Below are 18,003 nucleotides of genomic sequence, written 5' to 3'. Positions count from 1 at the left end.
CAATCATAAGCAACTAATTGAAAACTCTCACGTGAAATTTGTATAGTTGAAATAATAAAAACAACAGTAATAACCTGAAGTAATAATTTTTAATTGGTTGATTATTTTATGAGTTGGAGCACTAATTTATTAAGATAAACAGCCTCGAATGAATCAAAAATAATAATAAAAAGTCATAATGGCAACACTTTGATTACTAAGATAACTGAAATAATCATAAACACTAATTTTAATCGATTAATTATTTAGGGGACATAAATTGATTTATTCACAATTTTGATTAAATGATTATTTTACTTCGCACTAATCAAGGTAATTAATCAATTCATGGAATCTGTTGTTCAGCTCCAGTCATGATGATAATTACAGGTCAGCTAAATCTTTATTATAACACTTACTAGAAACTTTATAAAGCTTACTTTTTCTATCTCTCTGGGTATTTTCATGAAAATATAAAACTTTTCCCTTCTTTCCATATATCTTTGTTTTTCATTTTCCAGCACATAGCCACGACGTAATTCATTATACAAATAATCCAGTAGACATGCACCTACAAGTATAAAAATAACAAATTTAGCATATTAAGTGGCATCAAAATGCACATAAATAACAAAAGTTTTACGTTTTGGTTAGGTGTTGTATGGGGTGTAAAGTATAACCTCAGTGAGACAAGTGGCCTTCTATTCCCTATTTATTCTTCCCTGTTTTAAGCTGTATTTGAAGTAACACAAGATATTATATTCCAATTTTGGTTGATGTAAAAATTAACTGGCATAACTTTTAAAAACTGAAGCAATTTTCAAAAAACTGGAGGAAGGTAACTCATGCAAATATATTTTTGTTTGTTGTGAGCTCAGATAACTTGCACTTACATAAGGTTATTTATTAAGATTGACAGAATGATGAGATTGTAAATTAGAATTTGCATGATAAAGACAACAAGCATGAGCTTGCTGTAACAAGTTTATTTTTAAATTATAATCCAGTAAAATAATTTGTCTAAAACAATGTTCAGTTAGCATATATCTAGTAGAATTTTGTTACTAGATGTTTGATGTAGTAGCACTTTACCAATACATTAAATTTAATATGTACAAAAGCATAACTTTTTTAATGCAGAAAGTTATTGCTAACAGAGTTTCCTGATTAGTGAGTACAATTTCACAGCAAAAAGATATTTATGGTCACCTGTAACATGGATAAAATTTCAAGTTATAAAGTTTATTTTATGGATCAAAGGTAAAATTATGTAACACATCCTGATTTCTGCTCCAAGCCACACTAAAGATTAATATATCAATATACATTAATTAGGTAGCCAGATACTATTTTATCAGAATTTTACAATGATCAAAATCCATTAGAGCAAATACTGTAGAGCTAGATACATCATGATTCAATTAAAGCATGTATTAACTGTTTACATCCATAATGTTTTGTACATTCTGCTAGCATTATTTTCATGATATCCTAATAATTATCACCACACCTAATACAATATAATATTCAATTTCATAATTTTGTTTCTCCTTTCAGCATCAGAAGTACTCACATAAAGCACTGTTGAGTAAACAGTCTCAAACTTTTCATTATTGAACACTTAGTGATAGAAGAGTGCGAAGAGAAACTGGTGGGTGATGAAGCAGTCTTGAATGTCAAGTGATGTGTCACTGCCTATTGATGTCATCTCAAGAAACTTCAGCAGTTCACAGTGCATAAAGAGAGTTCAGTTTAAATACTCCAACCATCTCTGAGAAGGGATTTTCATAGCAACTTGTGCTTTGGTGTACTTGCTGATAACAGTGACAACAGCATTACTTATATATTCTGTAAACAGATCCCTGAAACAGTTGAAGGTTGTTATCACTAATGTCAGCATATGCATCCAAATCACACCTGTTCTTTGGCAAAAAGCTCTAAGTCATTACATGTGGCTGACATATCTTGCAGATCTACTTCAGCCTAATCATTATCTTTGACTATGGTAGTGGACGTAGATCTAGGAAGTGGATAAGGTCCAACTGGGGCTCACTTTCATGATGTCTTTGTACCACTAGATTCTGGTTGGGGTGAAGCCCTTCTCTCATCAGTTGAATGAGAAGCATGAGAAATGAGTCTCAGCAACTGTTATGAGTTGCTTTTATCACTATGTCTCTTTCTAAGACAAATTTAAGATAAGAATCATCATCGCCACTTCCTTCTTAAACTAACTGATTGAACATATTCATTACTTGCTCAGCAATAAAATGTTTCAGTGACCTCTTTCCACTTATGATCTTTGTCTTACAACTGATGCAAACAAATTATCAGACTTCACAAGAAAACAATGAAACAAAATCAGTCTCAAACACAAGTTATTCATCTGAAATTTTCTTCAAAACAACAATGTTTCACAGAACTTCCAGTCTATTTATAAAAAATGGATAATAACATGGTTTGGAGTATTTTCAACCAAAGAAATATAAATGTTATTGGACACTGCAAACATCTAATGCATAAATTGGGATTTTTGGCCAGATGATAACAGTGTCCACTCAAGTGTAAGGAGTAAACAGAAGATGCAATAAATTAGCTCTTGAAAAATGACCCTATTTCCATGTTGTTGTTTTTTCAATAGCAGCAATTTATTGCTAAAAGAGCTTTCTTGTTAGTCAGTAACAATTTGTAGTTTTGTACCACCCCAAGCTTATACTCAGGACACTCACATTTATGGTGTATCAGAAACTCTATTAACTACATTTTTTTGTAACACGTTAAATGCTACAACCATTGAAATTCACTTTCAAGGATATACATAATATATTCAGACAACTTATAAACAGAAACCAGCTGTTTTTTTAACCTGGCCACTTTTCCTCATTTAATAGATACTTTTGACTACAGATTATAAAAATTGGCACTGTATTTTCTTTAAGCTGTGCCAAATTGAAATGTCCAATGAAATATTTTAATAAAAGCAAGAATAAAGAACTGACAAGACTTTATATATATAATTTATACACAGATTTTGATTAAACAAATTTCAAGTGCTATAGGAAATTGATTAAATTTAATACCTTTATTTATTATACAGAATAACATAATGTTATTCAAATCTTGTAAATGTATTCATGATGTTGTAGAAAGAGTTTTTATTGCTTTTAAATAGCTTGTTGTTATTCTAGGATAATATAATTTTCGAAGGGATTGGGCCAGTAAACTGTATTTGAAGTTGGAATAATACAATCAGATAATAATTGAGAATACGGATTTTTCATCTGCAATATTTAGTACTGATATTTCTCTGTTTATGATAAATGAGAAAGAAATAAACACTATAGGCATATTCATTATTTGAGGTATACACAGACATTACTATACCAGATATATCAATTATTAAGTACAAGTTTAGTTCATGAAAATTCAGTCCACTGTGTGGGAATGTAGGTTATAAAATCCATTTTAAGCAAAGTTTTGCTACTGCCTTAAAAACATTATTTTCTGCCCCTGTCTAATGATGTGGTGTATGCAATGTATTTTAATTCAATTATACTTTTGTAAGTAAATGAATGGATGCAACAGATTACATTTAGTTTCAGCAGGTAGCTGAAACCTTGAAGGATAAATTGACTTTGTCATCTTTGTCACACTTACATTAAGCAAATAATCTTGTTTTATTATTTTCAGTATAGGTAAGGCTTGGTATTACAATGGACTTCAGTTAAGTAACAAACTTTAAGAATTTTTGCTTGTACTTACTTTTGTTTCTTGTTAATATTTTATATCTTAAAAGACAACTTTCTGTTAAAGATTTGAGTTGATTATTTTAGAAATTAATTTTAGTCTCAAAAATTCATATACTCACAATGAGGTGATGGTGGAAAGATACGTTATCTCAATAAAATTTTTAATTAATATATTACTTGTAACTACTAAAGATGTAGGACAAAAAAGCAAATTTATACAAAACTAAAATGTTAATGATTCAAAATGGAGACTTTTACTGAACAGATTCACTAGAGAGAAAACTTCCTTTAACATAACATGTAAGCACAAGAAGAGACCTATTAGTCCAGCTAGGCTATCACATGCTCTAAACTATTAACTCTTTTTTAGTGGGCTCAGTATAATATGCACAAGTTCATATATACATTTGCACGTTAAATATTTATCCTATAACTTTTGATGCAGTGTGTGTATCTTCACAAAATTTAGTAAACTTTTAGTAAAGATTACAAGTTTTATACACAAATAATCATTTTTTAAATAAAGTATTTCTACTAAATATTTCTTTGTAAAAATAATCTGTTTAGTTACTAGATTTTGTAAATTTTTACTTTTTCTCAATGGTGTGTTTGTAGGAACAGTCTTGAATAGCAAAATGGTCCTTTTCTATCCATATGTAACTGGTGAGATTCCATCCGGTGATCTAAACTAAGAGGTTAGTAGTTTTTGTCTAAAAGAATTATTTTAACATTCTAAGGAAAATGGAGAGATATATCACTATAATAATGTGATTTAAAATATTTAAACTATAAAAAGAGATTAAAGTCACAGGTACAACTGAAGTTTGGTGTTTTATTCACCAGTGCTCATCTAAAGGTTGCTTATGTAATGATCAGTGATGCCACAAGACTGCAAAAAACTACAAGAGAATACCTCAAGGTATTTCATGTAATGCTTCAATAGTTTTAGTACATCTCAATCACAAATGGAAAAAATGACAAATTTAGCTTCATATTTATCTCAAGTATTCTAAACAGCTTGTCTCCTGAATAATTTAGAAGAATAAATGTGTGTTATAAATGTTACATATTCTTCAAATTCTATACATGATAGTTTCATTGTGATTAGTAGAAGAAAAATAAACACATTATACAAATAAAGTTTAGTTAATTTATGTAATTAAAATGTGTAATGGTTTGGATAAGCTGCTTGTGATTGTTTTAATGGGTGATAAAAAAAAAAGCTTAGAAAAACAAACTAAATATTACATGTTCTTGAACAATAACTTTAAGTTCTGGCTGTACATTTTACTGATCCAGTTTTGTTCTTTGGTTGGATTAATTATCTTTTGTAATGGTTTATTTAATAATCTGACATATGCTATCAATTGCTGGACAAGTAAATAGATGAAACACTTTCATTCAGTTTGGTTAAATATTTTCACGGCTGGAGGATTGATATTTGTAAGCCAAAGTTATATTTTCACCTTATTTGTTGTTGCATGTTAAGTGTGTAAGTATTTTATTTCAAATTGCCTTGTTTTATTTAACATGCTAAGCTTACGTGGTGGAGGACAAATTAGGATCGGATTTAGCAAATAGTTTCTTTTTGTTGTTAAAAATGCAGTCAGGTTTGGTTTCGTTTGTTACAAATCTTGTGCAAAGCTACGTGAGGGCTATCTGTTCTAGCTATTCCTAATTTAGTAGTGAAAGACGAGAGTGAAGGCAGCTAGTCCTCACCATCCACCACCAACTCGTGAGGTATTATTTTACCAACAAATAATGGGATTGACCATTATGTTATAGTGTCCCCATAACTGGAAGGGCAAGTGTGTTTGGTGGGATGGGTATTCAAACTCATGACCCAAATTCTGGCCATACTAGGCCTTGAAGTCAGGACATCTGTGATGGGCCAAAAAGATCCCATATTATCCAATAATTTATAAATTACAAAATTGTTTTTTCTCAACAGTGTACCATTAGGGAAACTTGTACTTCCAAGGAGCAGATCTGTAGGATATGCAAAATATGTCAGCAATCACATCTCAGTTTCAGTATGTGAAACATTCCTTAATAGCCAATCAGCAAATTCTGACAACTGTAGAGGCAATGTTGCATGTGTTAAAATGCTGTTTAGTAGATTTTATATTATCATAATGGGTTTGCTACTTGCATCTTGCTGATGCTATTCATTATAGTAGTGAACTTTTAAATACTCTGAACTTCAAACATTTTGTTGTATGAGCAACTTTCCTTAGAAATTAATCCATCAACCTGTGACATTACTGCAATGTCAAACAGCAGGAAATTCCCTTGAACCATTTATGTGTAAATATATACATATAATCATTTATAAATGGTTTGCATGTATAATTATAAACACACACACATATCTTAAACACATCTCATGGTGCCACAGTTTGTACTTACAGTAAACACCACTGTCATAATATGTGCAAGTTGTTCATATAAATGCAATTAACCTTTTGTATCCTTTGATGTGCAAAAATTATTTGTGTGTGTATCACTAAAAGAGTCATTAATAAATAGGATCAATATGGAATCAGTTGAAAATTGGAAAGAAAACCGGCTTAGCTTTGAAAAGCAGACCATCAATTTGTTATAGGATGTTTGAGGCTTCACTATTTATGGATATAAATCTGTGAAATAACACATTTACGCTTGATAAAACATAAACAAACACATACACAGATTATGCATATATGTGTGTGCGTATGTGTTTTTGTATTCTCATTAAGAACAAGTTTTTGTTATGGGCAAGAAATGACCTTGTTGGGTCAAATGACTGCCTGTGTTCATACAGAAAAGATATGACAAAACAAGATGTTAAAACTATCGTTGAACTTGAAACAAACGAAGTTAAATATTACGCACTCGAAGGCTAAAACCTTACCAGCATCCTCTTCATTTAGTTTTTGATTCGGTGTTTCTAATTCTAAATTTTTCATATCTACGTTTTTATCAGAAGAATCAACATCGATGTTCTCTACGAATCTGTCTTGATCGAGAGTTTCTTTAGAAACTACGGTGTTAAATTCTGCAGCCATGGTGTGTATATGTTAATTGATTGATACTAACCTACTGCAAATTAGGCTTAAAGTTAATTTCACTATAAAATCTTGTCATGCTGGTACTTTTTCCTCTTTCCTCCAGAAGAAACTACTCGAGCATCATAAATGTCACGTGATTAACTTTATTAATACTGTTTGTCAAATAAAGGGCACTTATTTTTAAGTTCCCAAACATATTCAATGAATTCCATAAATTCGTTATAAATGTTTAAAACTTATATGATCCACTTTGTGAATAATAAAATATTCTACTTAACCATGACATTTTCAATTCGCCAATAAGCGGAAACTGTGGAGGCAAAAGACACGCCCATCCGAGCTTTGGGGGAAGCATAATAAAAGTTCTGTGTTGCTAGTCGTTGTGGAAAAGTATGCAACACATGTGATTATATTTGTTCTAGAGTTAGTGGCATTTTGCCAATCGTTTGTATATTTCACAAAAACCTAACAAAATAATATGAAATGCGAAATAGAATGTGAGCTTTTGTATTCTTCTAAAATTAATGAAAGTTCTTAAAACCATAATGATCTGTTAGTGTGACTATTAAGTATTATTAGTATTATTCCAGGGATGACAAGTCAGGAACAGCCTAAGTTACCCTCGTATAACAGAGTCTCAAAATGGACAAAAAACCACGTCATTAAGTGGCTAATTAGGGTAAGTATTTTAAATAATGTTTAACAATAAATTACTGTGTGTCTTCCTAATACACACTCAAAATATATAACTATATAATTAAAATGAATGTGTGTTATGGAAAAGCCATATAGAGCTATCTGCTATGTTCATCGAAGGGAATCGAATTACTGATTTTAGCGTTGTAAGCCCGAAGACTTTCCGCTGCCCCACTAGGCTACATAATGTGTATCACTCTCTGTATGTGTGTCTATTATGTTTTTCTTTTTTCTTAAAGTGGTTACAGTTTCATTAACTACCTGAAACTGTTTCTGTATATTATTATGAATGTTTCTTTATTTAATGACTGTCAGGAAATTTTCAGTATTCGAGTGACAAACCAATATATCAAAACCTTTTTGCTAGATATTTTGTCTAACGTAGATACACTGACTACTATAGTAGTATTTATTTGCTTTATTCTCCTTATTGGTATTATCGTATTATTTCTACAATAAGGATGTTATTACGAGAACTTTGACTTTTTTCCAGAAAATTAGAAAACTTTAATTACAGGGAGCAATAATAGAAATTTCTAGAATGATTATAGATGCATCTCAATATATTATTAGCTTATGTCTCTGAAACAAAATTACATACATACTACTGTTTCTGTAAAATAAATTAACATTAGTGCTAAATGTGTAACTGCCTTTACGTTCAACTTTCGGAAAATTAGACCTTTTATAAATTGGTCCTTCTGAACTATGACCCTTCAGACTAATGACCCTCCGGAATAACGGACTGTAAACAATATTCGAATTCTCACAACAAATGAAATACCAACCCCATTGTAGTTATTATCATTATAATAGTACGACGCACCTAACTAAAAGCAGAAGAAATCAATGCCATTATGTTCAATATTGCACTGATCTTTGTTCCCTTGTTCGATGATGCTTCATTCCTTGATGGTCACTGTCTTAATTAATAAGAGTGGAAAGAGAGTAACTGACCACATTGAATGTCTCTGTATTACGTGATCTTATATCATTTTCCTTTCCGTCTCAACGTGTGTTTAAATGAAAATCTCGTTTTTTGTTGTTGTTGTTGTTTCTGAGTTTCGTACAAAGCTCCACGAGGGCTATCTGCGCTAGTCGTCCCTAATTTAGCAGTGTGAGAGTAGAGGGAAGGCAGCTAGTCATCACCACCCACCGCCAATTCTTGGGCTTCTCTTTTACCAACGAGGCTCGGCATGGCTAGGTTGGTTAATGCGTTCGACTCGTAATCCGAGGGTTCCGGGTCCAAATCTCCGTCGCACCAAACATGCTTGCCCTTTCAGCCATGGGGGCGTTGTAATGTTACAATCAATCCCACTATTCGTTGTTAAAAGAGTAGCCCAAGAGTTGGCGGTGAGTGGTGATGACTAGCTGCCTTCCTTCTAGTCTTACACTGCTAAATTAGGGACGGATAGCGCAGATAGCCCTCGTGTAGCTTTGCGCGGAATTCCAAAACAAACAAACTTTTGCCAACGAATACTGTGATTGACCGTAACATAAATAATATCCCCACGGCTGAAAGGGCGAGCATGTTTGGTGCGACCGGGACCCCAACCCGTGACTTTCAGATTATGAGTCGAACGCCTTAACCCACCCGGCCATGCCGGGCTTCTTCGTTCTATAATCATAATTTAAACGCTCCACTCATGCTATGAACGTACGTTAATACCTTAAATGTGTATGTGTTTATTAATGATACGTATTAATTTTTTATTATGCAGTAAAGTAATTAATACTAAGAAATGCAAATTATACTAGCTGTTTGGAAAAATAAAATTATTTTTTAAAATATATTTGCTTTTAATGATGGAATTGAAAAAGAAAGTAATATACTCAAACTTAATGAAAATTAAAACTAAATCCCCTGGTGTACAAAACAAAATCAGTGTCGCGTTTACAGCAATGAACAACATTATGGATGCTGCTAAATAATTTTAACTGTAAAATAATCGTGTATTTTATCTGAGCGAACATACAACATAATTCTTCGAACAAAATAAGTGTTTATTAATGCTTCACCTGAAAATATATTTGTAAATAAGTGTCGTGCAACAATTGTGTAAAATATAATATTTAAGTTCTTCAACTGACTTGAGCAAATGGAAACGTGAGAAATTAATTAAAAGAACCAATATATATAACAATTTGAATTTGTTTCTATGAACACAAAATCACTGCAGAATCGTTATGAACTTTACTTATAATGAAAAACAAAACAAAACAACGAGTGTTAAGATTAGGATAGTTAAAGAAGAAAATGAAATTTGTCATCAACTTTTTTCATCTGTGTAAATAAACGTCAATATGTGAGTGTCTACCTGTTACTTGTGCATTTCTTGATAAATCAGTACCCAACTTGACACTGATACAGGATGACATAATAAAGGTCGTAAACGAGGTGGTGGACTCTCAACATCTTGAGCCCGCCTTGGCCAGGTGGATTAAGGCGTTTGGCTCGTAATCTGAGGGTCGCGGGTTCGCATCCCCGTCGCACCAAATATGCTCGCCCTTTCAGCCGTGGGAGCGTTATACTGTGACGGTCAATCCCACTATTCGTTGGTAAAAGAGTAGCCCAACAGTTGGCGGTGGGTGATGATGACTAGCTGCCTTCCCTCTAGTCTTACACTGCTAAATTAGGAACGGCTAGCGCAGATAGCCCTTGAGTAACTTTGCGCGAAATTCAAAACAAACCAAACCCACCATCTTAATTCGTATTGGTATCTTTGTGAGTTGTGAGTGCAATTTTATTGTTTATTGTGCTAAAAAAAAACAACAAAAAACAACACAGAAGCACAATATTCCATCCTTTGTTACTAAAGAGGGTTTTATTTCATCCGTTTAATGGATGGTATTCCAGGTATTGGACATGGCGTGTCCAGTGTTTAAACGACAGCCAAGGGAACAGAGTTGAAGCCTTCATTTTGACAGATTGAAATCAGAAATTGTTTAGATTGATAAATGTAAAAGTTCGTTAATTTATATAGTATATTGTAGTTCTGGATTTTCTTTCTAGTTCCTTTTTTTTTTTTTAAAGCTTCTGTTTGTTACATTATTCGTTAGATAAATAGTATGTGGCCATTATAATAATTACGGTAATAAATTATTATTTTCTAAATACAGTTATGACACCTGAAATCTTGTTCGCATTAAATATGACTTAACTTTTCCAAAAGCGTCCTAAAAGTATTGATACATTTTTGTAGGATAAATGCGTACAACTAATTCAGACAAACCTGTTTTGGTTTAAAGCCATGCTAAGAACTAGGTAAGATTTAGATATAGTGTTAAACATTTCAGTTAAACATGTCATACTGTATAGGGTCAACTAACAAGGACGTTCACCCTGTTAGAACCAGGCCACCATGAGATTTTTGTGAAAGCAAAAACTTGCTGATCTGTTTGACAGAAATTGTAGAAAAGTGGCAAGTGTAGTTTTATGGCTAACATTATTTAGTACATAGTATAGTGTAATACTTATTTTCATTAGTCGTTTTTGTACATTAACCTTGATTTTAAAAACTGCAAGATGTGGGTGTGTAGACAAATATGTACTCTCATGGCCACAATAATTATGGCTTGTGTTATTTTGGGGCAAATTTAACTTTTAAGTAAATATATCCTTACATCAATAAATTAATCCAGACAAATTTAAATTTGTTCAAAAAGAACTTAAAAGATTTAAAACGCTTATTCAGTATATTTTTAATAGTTTTATGGACTCTTATTTTTTCTTTGGGTGATCTTCCGACCTTTCAAGTTCTTGCAATAACATCTCAGTTGCCTTTTCAAATCAAAGTAACATATTTCAGGTCGCACTAATGAACCTCGTTGTTGGAGCAGTTGTTAAACAAAATACTTGCTGTTTGTCAAAATCCTGTTTGGGTTTATTGTATGAGAGCTGATTTCCAATTTAAATCTTGTAAGTTTCCTGTTTAGAGATTAATTAAATCTCTCTACTCGAGATATATATATATATATATATGGCAATATCTGTTTATTTCAAATATTCACGTAAAGCTACATAGAGGGAGTATAGTAGTTCAACAACACCCACCGTCACTTGGGTTGTTTTACTGGAGTTGTGAGGTTTGACCAACACTTCTGTGTCGCACACATAGCTTCAAACTGCGAAACATGGTTTTGCGGTTTGGGACACGAACCATGATTCTAACTAAATACCATATCATGTCTGCCCCATCTGTATTTTCTTAGTTGTAAAGTATTTATATTAATGACTTCTGTGTTCTGCTTCTTAAATATAAGGTTGAAAACTACATTAAAATTAACGAAATCAATATTAATTAATGGATAACTTTTCAGCCTTTAAATAATTAAGCTAAACTAATTTAAAAAAAGAATAATCAACAACAAGTTTAGTTCAAAATATTAAGGTGCTCTCTTTGATAAAGGTGGTTATATATTTGTTCTTGATTAAGCGTGTGTGTGTGTGTGTGTGTTTTTTTCATAGCAAAGCTACCTCGGGCTATCTGGTGTATCCAGCGAGGGGAATCGAACCCCTGATTTTTGCGTGTAAATCCGTAGACTTACCGCTGTACCAGCGGGGGACAAATTATCATGAAATATAGGCGTATAAATTGATATTTAGAGTGGTATTTGAGTTGTCTCTTACTAACCACACGGTAGTATATTATTTGTATAGGATTTTAAGAATGTGTGAGTGTTTTCTTATAGCAAAGCCACATAAGGCTATCTGCTGAGTCCACCGAGGGTAATCCAACCCCTGATTCTAGTGTTGTAAATCCATAGACTTTCCGCTGTACTAGTGGGGGACATTAAGAATGTGTAGCATTTATTTTATTCATTTTTTCTCCTCAAACATTCAAGAGAATAGCTGTTTAAAATACTCAATAATAATTATGATTATTATCTTCTATGGTAATGTAGTAAAATTTGAATATCTAGAATTAAAATATCCACAACAAAGGACTTTCATTACAAAAAAAAAAAATGGCCCACAATTTTGTGCTGTTGTCGACAGCATTTACTATCTACCCATAATGTCCGCCAGAGGATTAGCGGTAATTTATGTTACAGCACTAAAATCTAAAAGTAGATTCTCTGCAGTGGACAGAAAACGGATTGTCCATTGTGTAGCTTTATATTAATAAAACAATCTCCCATAACTTTTCAAAAATTAGAATTTTTAGGCTAATAAAGACCTTTTGAATTTAACTTGGAATATTTGTTTAAAGGAACTAGGTATTTCATCGTTTGAATTTCTGAAATTAACCAATCTGCTCTCTCGAATACGAGGCCCAGCATGGACAAGCGTGTTAAGGCGTGCGACTCGTAATCTGAGGGTCGCGGGTTCGCATCCCCGTCGCGCCAAACATGCTCGCCCTTTCAGCCGTGGGGGCGTTATAATTTGACGGCCAATCCCACTATTCGTTGGTAAAAGAGTAGCCTTAGAGTTGGCGGTGGGTGGTGGTGACTAGCTGTCTTCCCTCTAGTCTTACACTGCTAAATTAGGGACGGCTAGCACAGATAGCCCTCGAGTAGCTTTGTGCAAAATTCCAAAACAAACAAACAAACTCTCGAATACGTGTAAATACAACTAGTGATCACGTGCTCCTACATCTGTCTAGTTAGTTATTGTGGTGTAATGTTAGAAATATTTGTTTCAACGTATCCCATATAAAATTTCATCTTTTAAAGTGCATTATTTACACGTTTTTTACCTTCCTGAAAACTGGATTTTGAGTATTTATTGACATTTAACTCTGTTAATCGTACAACCTGTGGATAATAAATAGATAAACAACAGTGTTATGTTTAAAAGCTTAAATTTCCAATGTTTCATTTAATTATAATTTCCTGAAGTGCATTTCTTGTGAACTGGGATTTCTCCTATTTTCCTTAGACTTGATAAACATACGGGTAGCTATTCTGGGATCACACTGTCGAGGATACGAAAGCTACTTTTGTTTGAGGAGTGCTTTTAACCATGTTTCTGTCAATGTAAACTTGCAGTGTACACATTAGTGCGTGCCCTACGAGGCTGTAATCGTATTCGAAAGCGAGACAACGAATGCACCGAATTGTGTAAAGTACAGTGTGCGGTTTGATTATTGTGTGTGCTATTACTCTTACAACGTTAAAATCAGGAATCCGATTTCTCTCGGTTGACTCAAAAGATAGCCCGATATGGCTTTGCTATAAGAAAACACATGTGTTATTACACATAACTGACCTTGCTGGTGATTGAAATGTAACGTTACTAAAATGTATCCTAAAAATAAAAAAATACACTGTTATTGAACATTTGTTTACGCTTTCACACTGCACCTTTTACTGAAAAATAGAATGACTTTGTGCGAAATTCAAGTAAACAAACACAACTGAAACCCCGCTTTGAAGCGTTTGAAGCAAACTGCTGTCCCATAAGTAACTACGTAATTCTTTATCAGTATTAGTAAGGAAATAGTTTTCTCTCTTTACGTATATATTAGATAAATAAAACAATTCACGCAGTTACTACTATATACGAGAACAACTATTTTTCTGACATCATACCCAATAAATATATTTAGTTGTAACCCCTATTGTGTATTTGTTTTCAATTTATAATTTCTGATACAAACTGGCTTTTGATTTCGGTTAAATCTTTTTCGATATATCTTTACTTAGAAACACATGCATATAATCATACATCGTTCGCAGTAATAACTGTGCATGCATGCATGCATGTCTGGCTGACAGAAATGAGGATGCAATCACAATTTGTCGGGCATTTATTACTATTGTATTCGAAAGCCGTAAGGAGGCCAGCAAGTGGACACATAATTTTTACGGTTGCGCCCATTGAAATTAGTATATAAAAGTTTTTTTTTTTAATATACTATTAAGACAAGTGCAGTGCATATACAAGAGAAAAACACACACGTCAGAGTAATAACGTAGCGCGCAGTTATATAGTACTTAAATCCTCGAGGGGCATACGTATTCTGTTAAAACAGCATCACGTACTTATTTGCACAACTGACTTTGTTATGCCTTGTAAAAACCTGTGAAGCAGCAGTCTTTGAATGGATTTTTATAGCTATATATAAAGGGAAATATATTGAAGAATGAATATATGTTAAAATACATATAAAAAAGTAACACAGCAAGCAAGGAGACAAAGCTGTTTGTTATGGAAACAAGCTAAAAGATCGATAACTAAAATTAGGAAGGTAGACATATCGATAACTACTGAGACAAAGAAACACGCTAAAAGATCAATAATTGAAAGTAGGAAGGTAGACATATCGATAACTACTGAGAAAAAGAAACATGCTAAAAGATCAATAACTGAAAGTAGGAAGGTAGACATATCGATAACTACTGAGAAAAAGAAACACGCTAAAAGATCAATAACTTAAGGTAGGAAGGTAGACATATCGATAACTACTGAGACAAAGAAACACGCTAAAAGATCAATAACTGAAAGTATGGAGGTATACATATCGATATCTACTGAGACAAAGAAACACGCTAAAAGATCAATAACTGAAAATAGGAAGGTAGACATATCGATAACTACTGAGACAAAGAAACACGCGAAAAGATCAATAACTGAAAATAGGAAGGTAGACATATCCTTAACTACTGAGACAAAGAAACACGCTAAAATATCAAAAACTGAAAGTAGGAAGGTAGACATATCCTTAACTACTGAGACAAAGAAACACGCTAAAATATCAATAACTGAAAGTAGGAAGGTGGACATATCGATAACTACTGAGACAAAGAAACACGCTAAAATATCAATAACTGAAAGTAGGAAGGTAGACATATCGATAACTACTGAGACAAAGAAACACGCTAAAAGATCAATAACTGAAAGAAGGAAGGTAGACATATCATTAACTACTGAGACAAAGAAACACGCTAAAAGATCAATAACTGAAAGTAGGAAGGTAGACATATCGATAACTACTGAGAAAAAGAAACACGCTAAAAGATCAATAACTTAAGGTAGGAAGGTAGACATATCGATAACTACTGAGACAAAGAAACACGCTAAAATGTTGATAACTAAAAGTATGAAGGTAGACATGTCGATAACTACTGTAACAAAGAAACACGCTAAAATGTTGATAACTGAAAGTATGAAGGTAGACATATCGATAACTTCTGAGACAAAGAAACACGCTAAAAGATCAATAACTGAAAGAAGGAAGGTAGAGATATCATTAACTACTGAGACAAAGAAACACGCTAAAAGATCAATAACTGAAAGAATGAAGGTAGACATATCATTAACTACTGAGACAAAGAAACACGCTAAAAGATCAATAACTGAAAGTAGGAAGGTAGACATGTCGATAACTACTGTGACAAAGAAACACGCTAAAAGGTTGATAACTGAAAATAGGAAGGTAGACATATCGATAACTACTGAGACAAAGAAACACGCTAAAATTCGATAACTTAAAGTATGGAGGTAGATATATCGATAACTTCTGAGACAAAGAAACACGCTAAAATGTTGATAACTGAAAGTATGAAGGTAGACATATCGATAACTTCTGAGACAAAGAAACACGCTAAAAGTTTGATAACTAAAAGTATGAAAGTAGACATGTCGATAACTACTGAAACAAAGAAACACGCTAAAATGTTGATAACTGAAAGTATGAAGGTAGACATATCGATAACTTCTGAGACAAAGAAACACGCTAAAAGATCAATAACTGAAAGAAGGAAGGTAGAGATATCATTAACTACTGAGACAAAGAAACACGCTAAAAGATCAATAACTGAAAGAAGGAAGGTAGACATATCATTAACTACTGAGACAAAGAAACATGCTAAAAGATCAATAACTGAAAGAAGGAAGGTAGACATATCATTAACTACTGAGACAAAGAAACACGCTAAAAGATCAATAACTGAAAGAAGGAAGTTAGACATGTCAATAACTACTGTGACAAAGAAACACGCTAAAAGGTTGATAACTGAAAATAGGAAGGTAGACATATCGATAACTACTGAGACAAAGAAACACGCTAAAAGATCAATAACTCAAAGTAGGAAGGTAGACATGTCGATAACTACTGTGACAAAGAAACACGCTAAAAGGTTGATAACTGAAAGTATGGAAGTAGACTACTGAGACAAAGAAACACGCTAAAAGATCAATAACTGAAAGAAGGAAGGTAGACATATCATTAACTACTGAGACAAAGAAACACGCTAAAAGATCAATAACTGAAAGTATGGAGGTAGACTACTGAGACAAAGAAACACGCTAAAAAATCGATAACTGAAAGTATGGAGGTAGACATATCGATAACTACTGAAACAAAGAAACACGCTAAAGGTTGATAACTGAAAGTATGGAGGTAGACATATCGATAACTACTGAGACAAAGAAACACTCTAAAATGTTGATAACTGAAAGTATGAAGGTAGACATATCGATAACTTCTGAGACAAAGAAACACGCTAAAATGTTTATAACTGAAAGTATGAAGGTAGACATGTCGATAACTTCTGAGACAAAGAAACACGCTAAAAGTTTGATAACTAAAAGTATGAAGGTAGACATGACGATAACTACTGTAACAAAGAAACACGCTAAAAGGTTGATAACTGAAAGTATGGAGGTAGACCACTGAGACAAAGAAACACGCTAAAAGATCAATAACTGAAAGAAGGAAGGTAGACATATCATTAACTACTGAGACAAAGAAACACGCTAAAAGGTTGATAATTGAAAGTATGGAGGTATACATATCGATATCTAGTGAGACAAAGAAACACGCTAAAAGATCAATAACTGCAAGTAGGAAGGTAGACATATCGATAACTACTGAGACAAAGAAACACGCTAAAAGATCAATCACTGAAATTAGGAAGGTAGACATAACAATAACTACTGAAACAAAAAAACACGCTAAAAGATCAATAACTCAAAGTAGGAAGGTAGACATGTCGATAACTACTGTGACAAAGAAACACGCTAAAAGTTTGATAACTAAAAGTATGAAGGTAGACATGTCGATAACTACTGTAACAAAGAAACACGCTAAAATGTTGATAACTGAAAGTATGGAGGTAGACCACTGAGACAAAGAAACACGCTAAAAGATCAATAACTGAAAGGAGGAAGGTAGACATATCATTAACTACTGAGACAAAGAAACACGCTAAAAGGTTGATAATTGAAAGTATGGAGGTATACATATCGATATCTAGTGAGACAAAGAAACACGCTAAAAGATCAATAACTGAAAGTAGGAAGGTAGACATATCGATAACTACTGAGACAAAGAAACACGCTAAAAGATCAATCACTGAAAGTAGGAAGGTAGACATATCATTAACTACTGAGACAAAGAAACACGCTAAAAGATCAATAACTGAAAGTATGGAGGTAGACTACTGAGACAAAGAAACACGCTAAAAGGTTGATAACTGAAATTAGGAAGGTAGACATATCGATAACTACTGAGACAAAGAAACGCGCTAAAAAATCGATAACTGAAAGTATGGAGGTAGACATATCGATAACTACTGAAACAAAG

General features: G+C 32.9%; 2 protein-coding genes across 10 annotated transcripts in view; one reads left to right on the top strand and one right to left on the bottom strand.

Moving 5' to 3' along the window:
• The window catches only part of LOC143253185 (transmembrane anterior posterior transformation protein 1 homolog), a 50,990-nt gene extending 44,100 nt beyond the window's left edge, over nucleotides 1-6,890 (bottom strand). For 2 of the 5 annotated variants that reach the window (XM_076506610.1, XM_076506619.1), the window contains exons 1-2: nucleotides 6,619-6,890; nucleotides 420-550 (exon numbers count right to left, since the gene is read on the bottom strand). In XM_076506610.1, the coding sequence (XP_076362725.1) occupies nucleotides 420-550; nucleotides 6,619-6,772 (285 nt within the window). In that variant the 5' untranslated portion in view covers nucleotides 6,773-6,890. Of the gene's footprint in view, nucleotides 1-419; nucleotides 551-4,316; nucleotides 4,414-6,599 lie in introns of all 5 variants that reach the window. The other 3 variants (XM_076506636.1, XM_076506627.1, XM_076506646.1) reach the window with 3 other exon arrangements.
• Nucleotides 6,891-7,134: 244 nt separating this feature from the next.
• Nucleotides 7,135-18,003, top strand: part of LOC143253166 (uncharacterized) — a 126,162-nt gene continuing 115,293 nt past the window's right edge. For 3 of the 5 annotated variants that reach the window (XM_076506557.1, XM_076506548.1, XM_076506541.1), the window contains exons 1-2: nucleotides 7,135-7,272; nucleotides 7,355-7,454. In XM_076506557.1, coding sequence (XP_076362672.1) covers nucleotides 7,259-7,272; nucleotides 7,355-7,454 — 114 coding nt within the window. In that variant the 5' untranslated portion in view covers nucleotides 7,135-7,258. The remainder of the gene's footprint in view (nucleotides 7,273-7,354; nucleotides 7,455-18,003) is intronic. The other 2 variants (XR_013029435.1, XM_076506567.1) reach the window with 2 other exon arrangements.

The sequence above is a fragment of the Tachypleus tridentatus genome, chromosome 1, assembly GCF_004210375.1.
Source record: "Tachypleus tridentatus isolate NWPU-2018 chromosome 1, ASM421037v1, whole genome shotgun sequence".
Classification (NCBI taxonomy): domain Eukaryota; kingdom Metazoa; phylum Arthropoda; class Merostomata; order Xiphosura; family Limulidae; genus Tachypleus; species Tachypleus tridentatus.
Note: the sequence above shows the minus strand (reverse complement) of the source record. Positions and strands in the feature narration are given on the sequence as shown.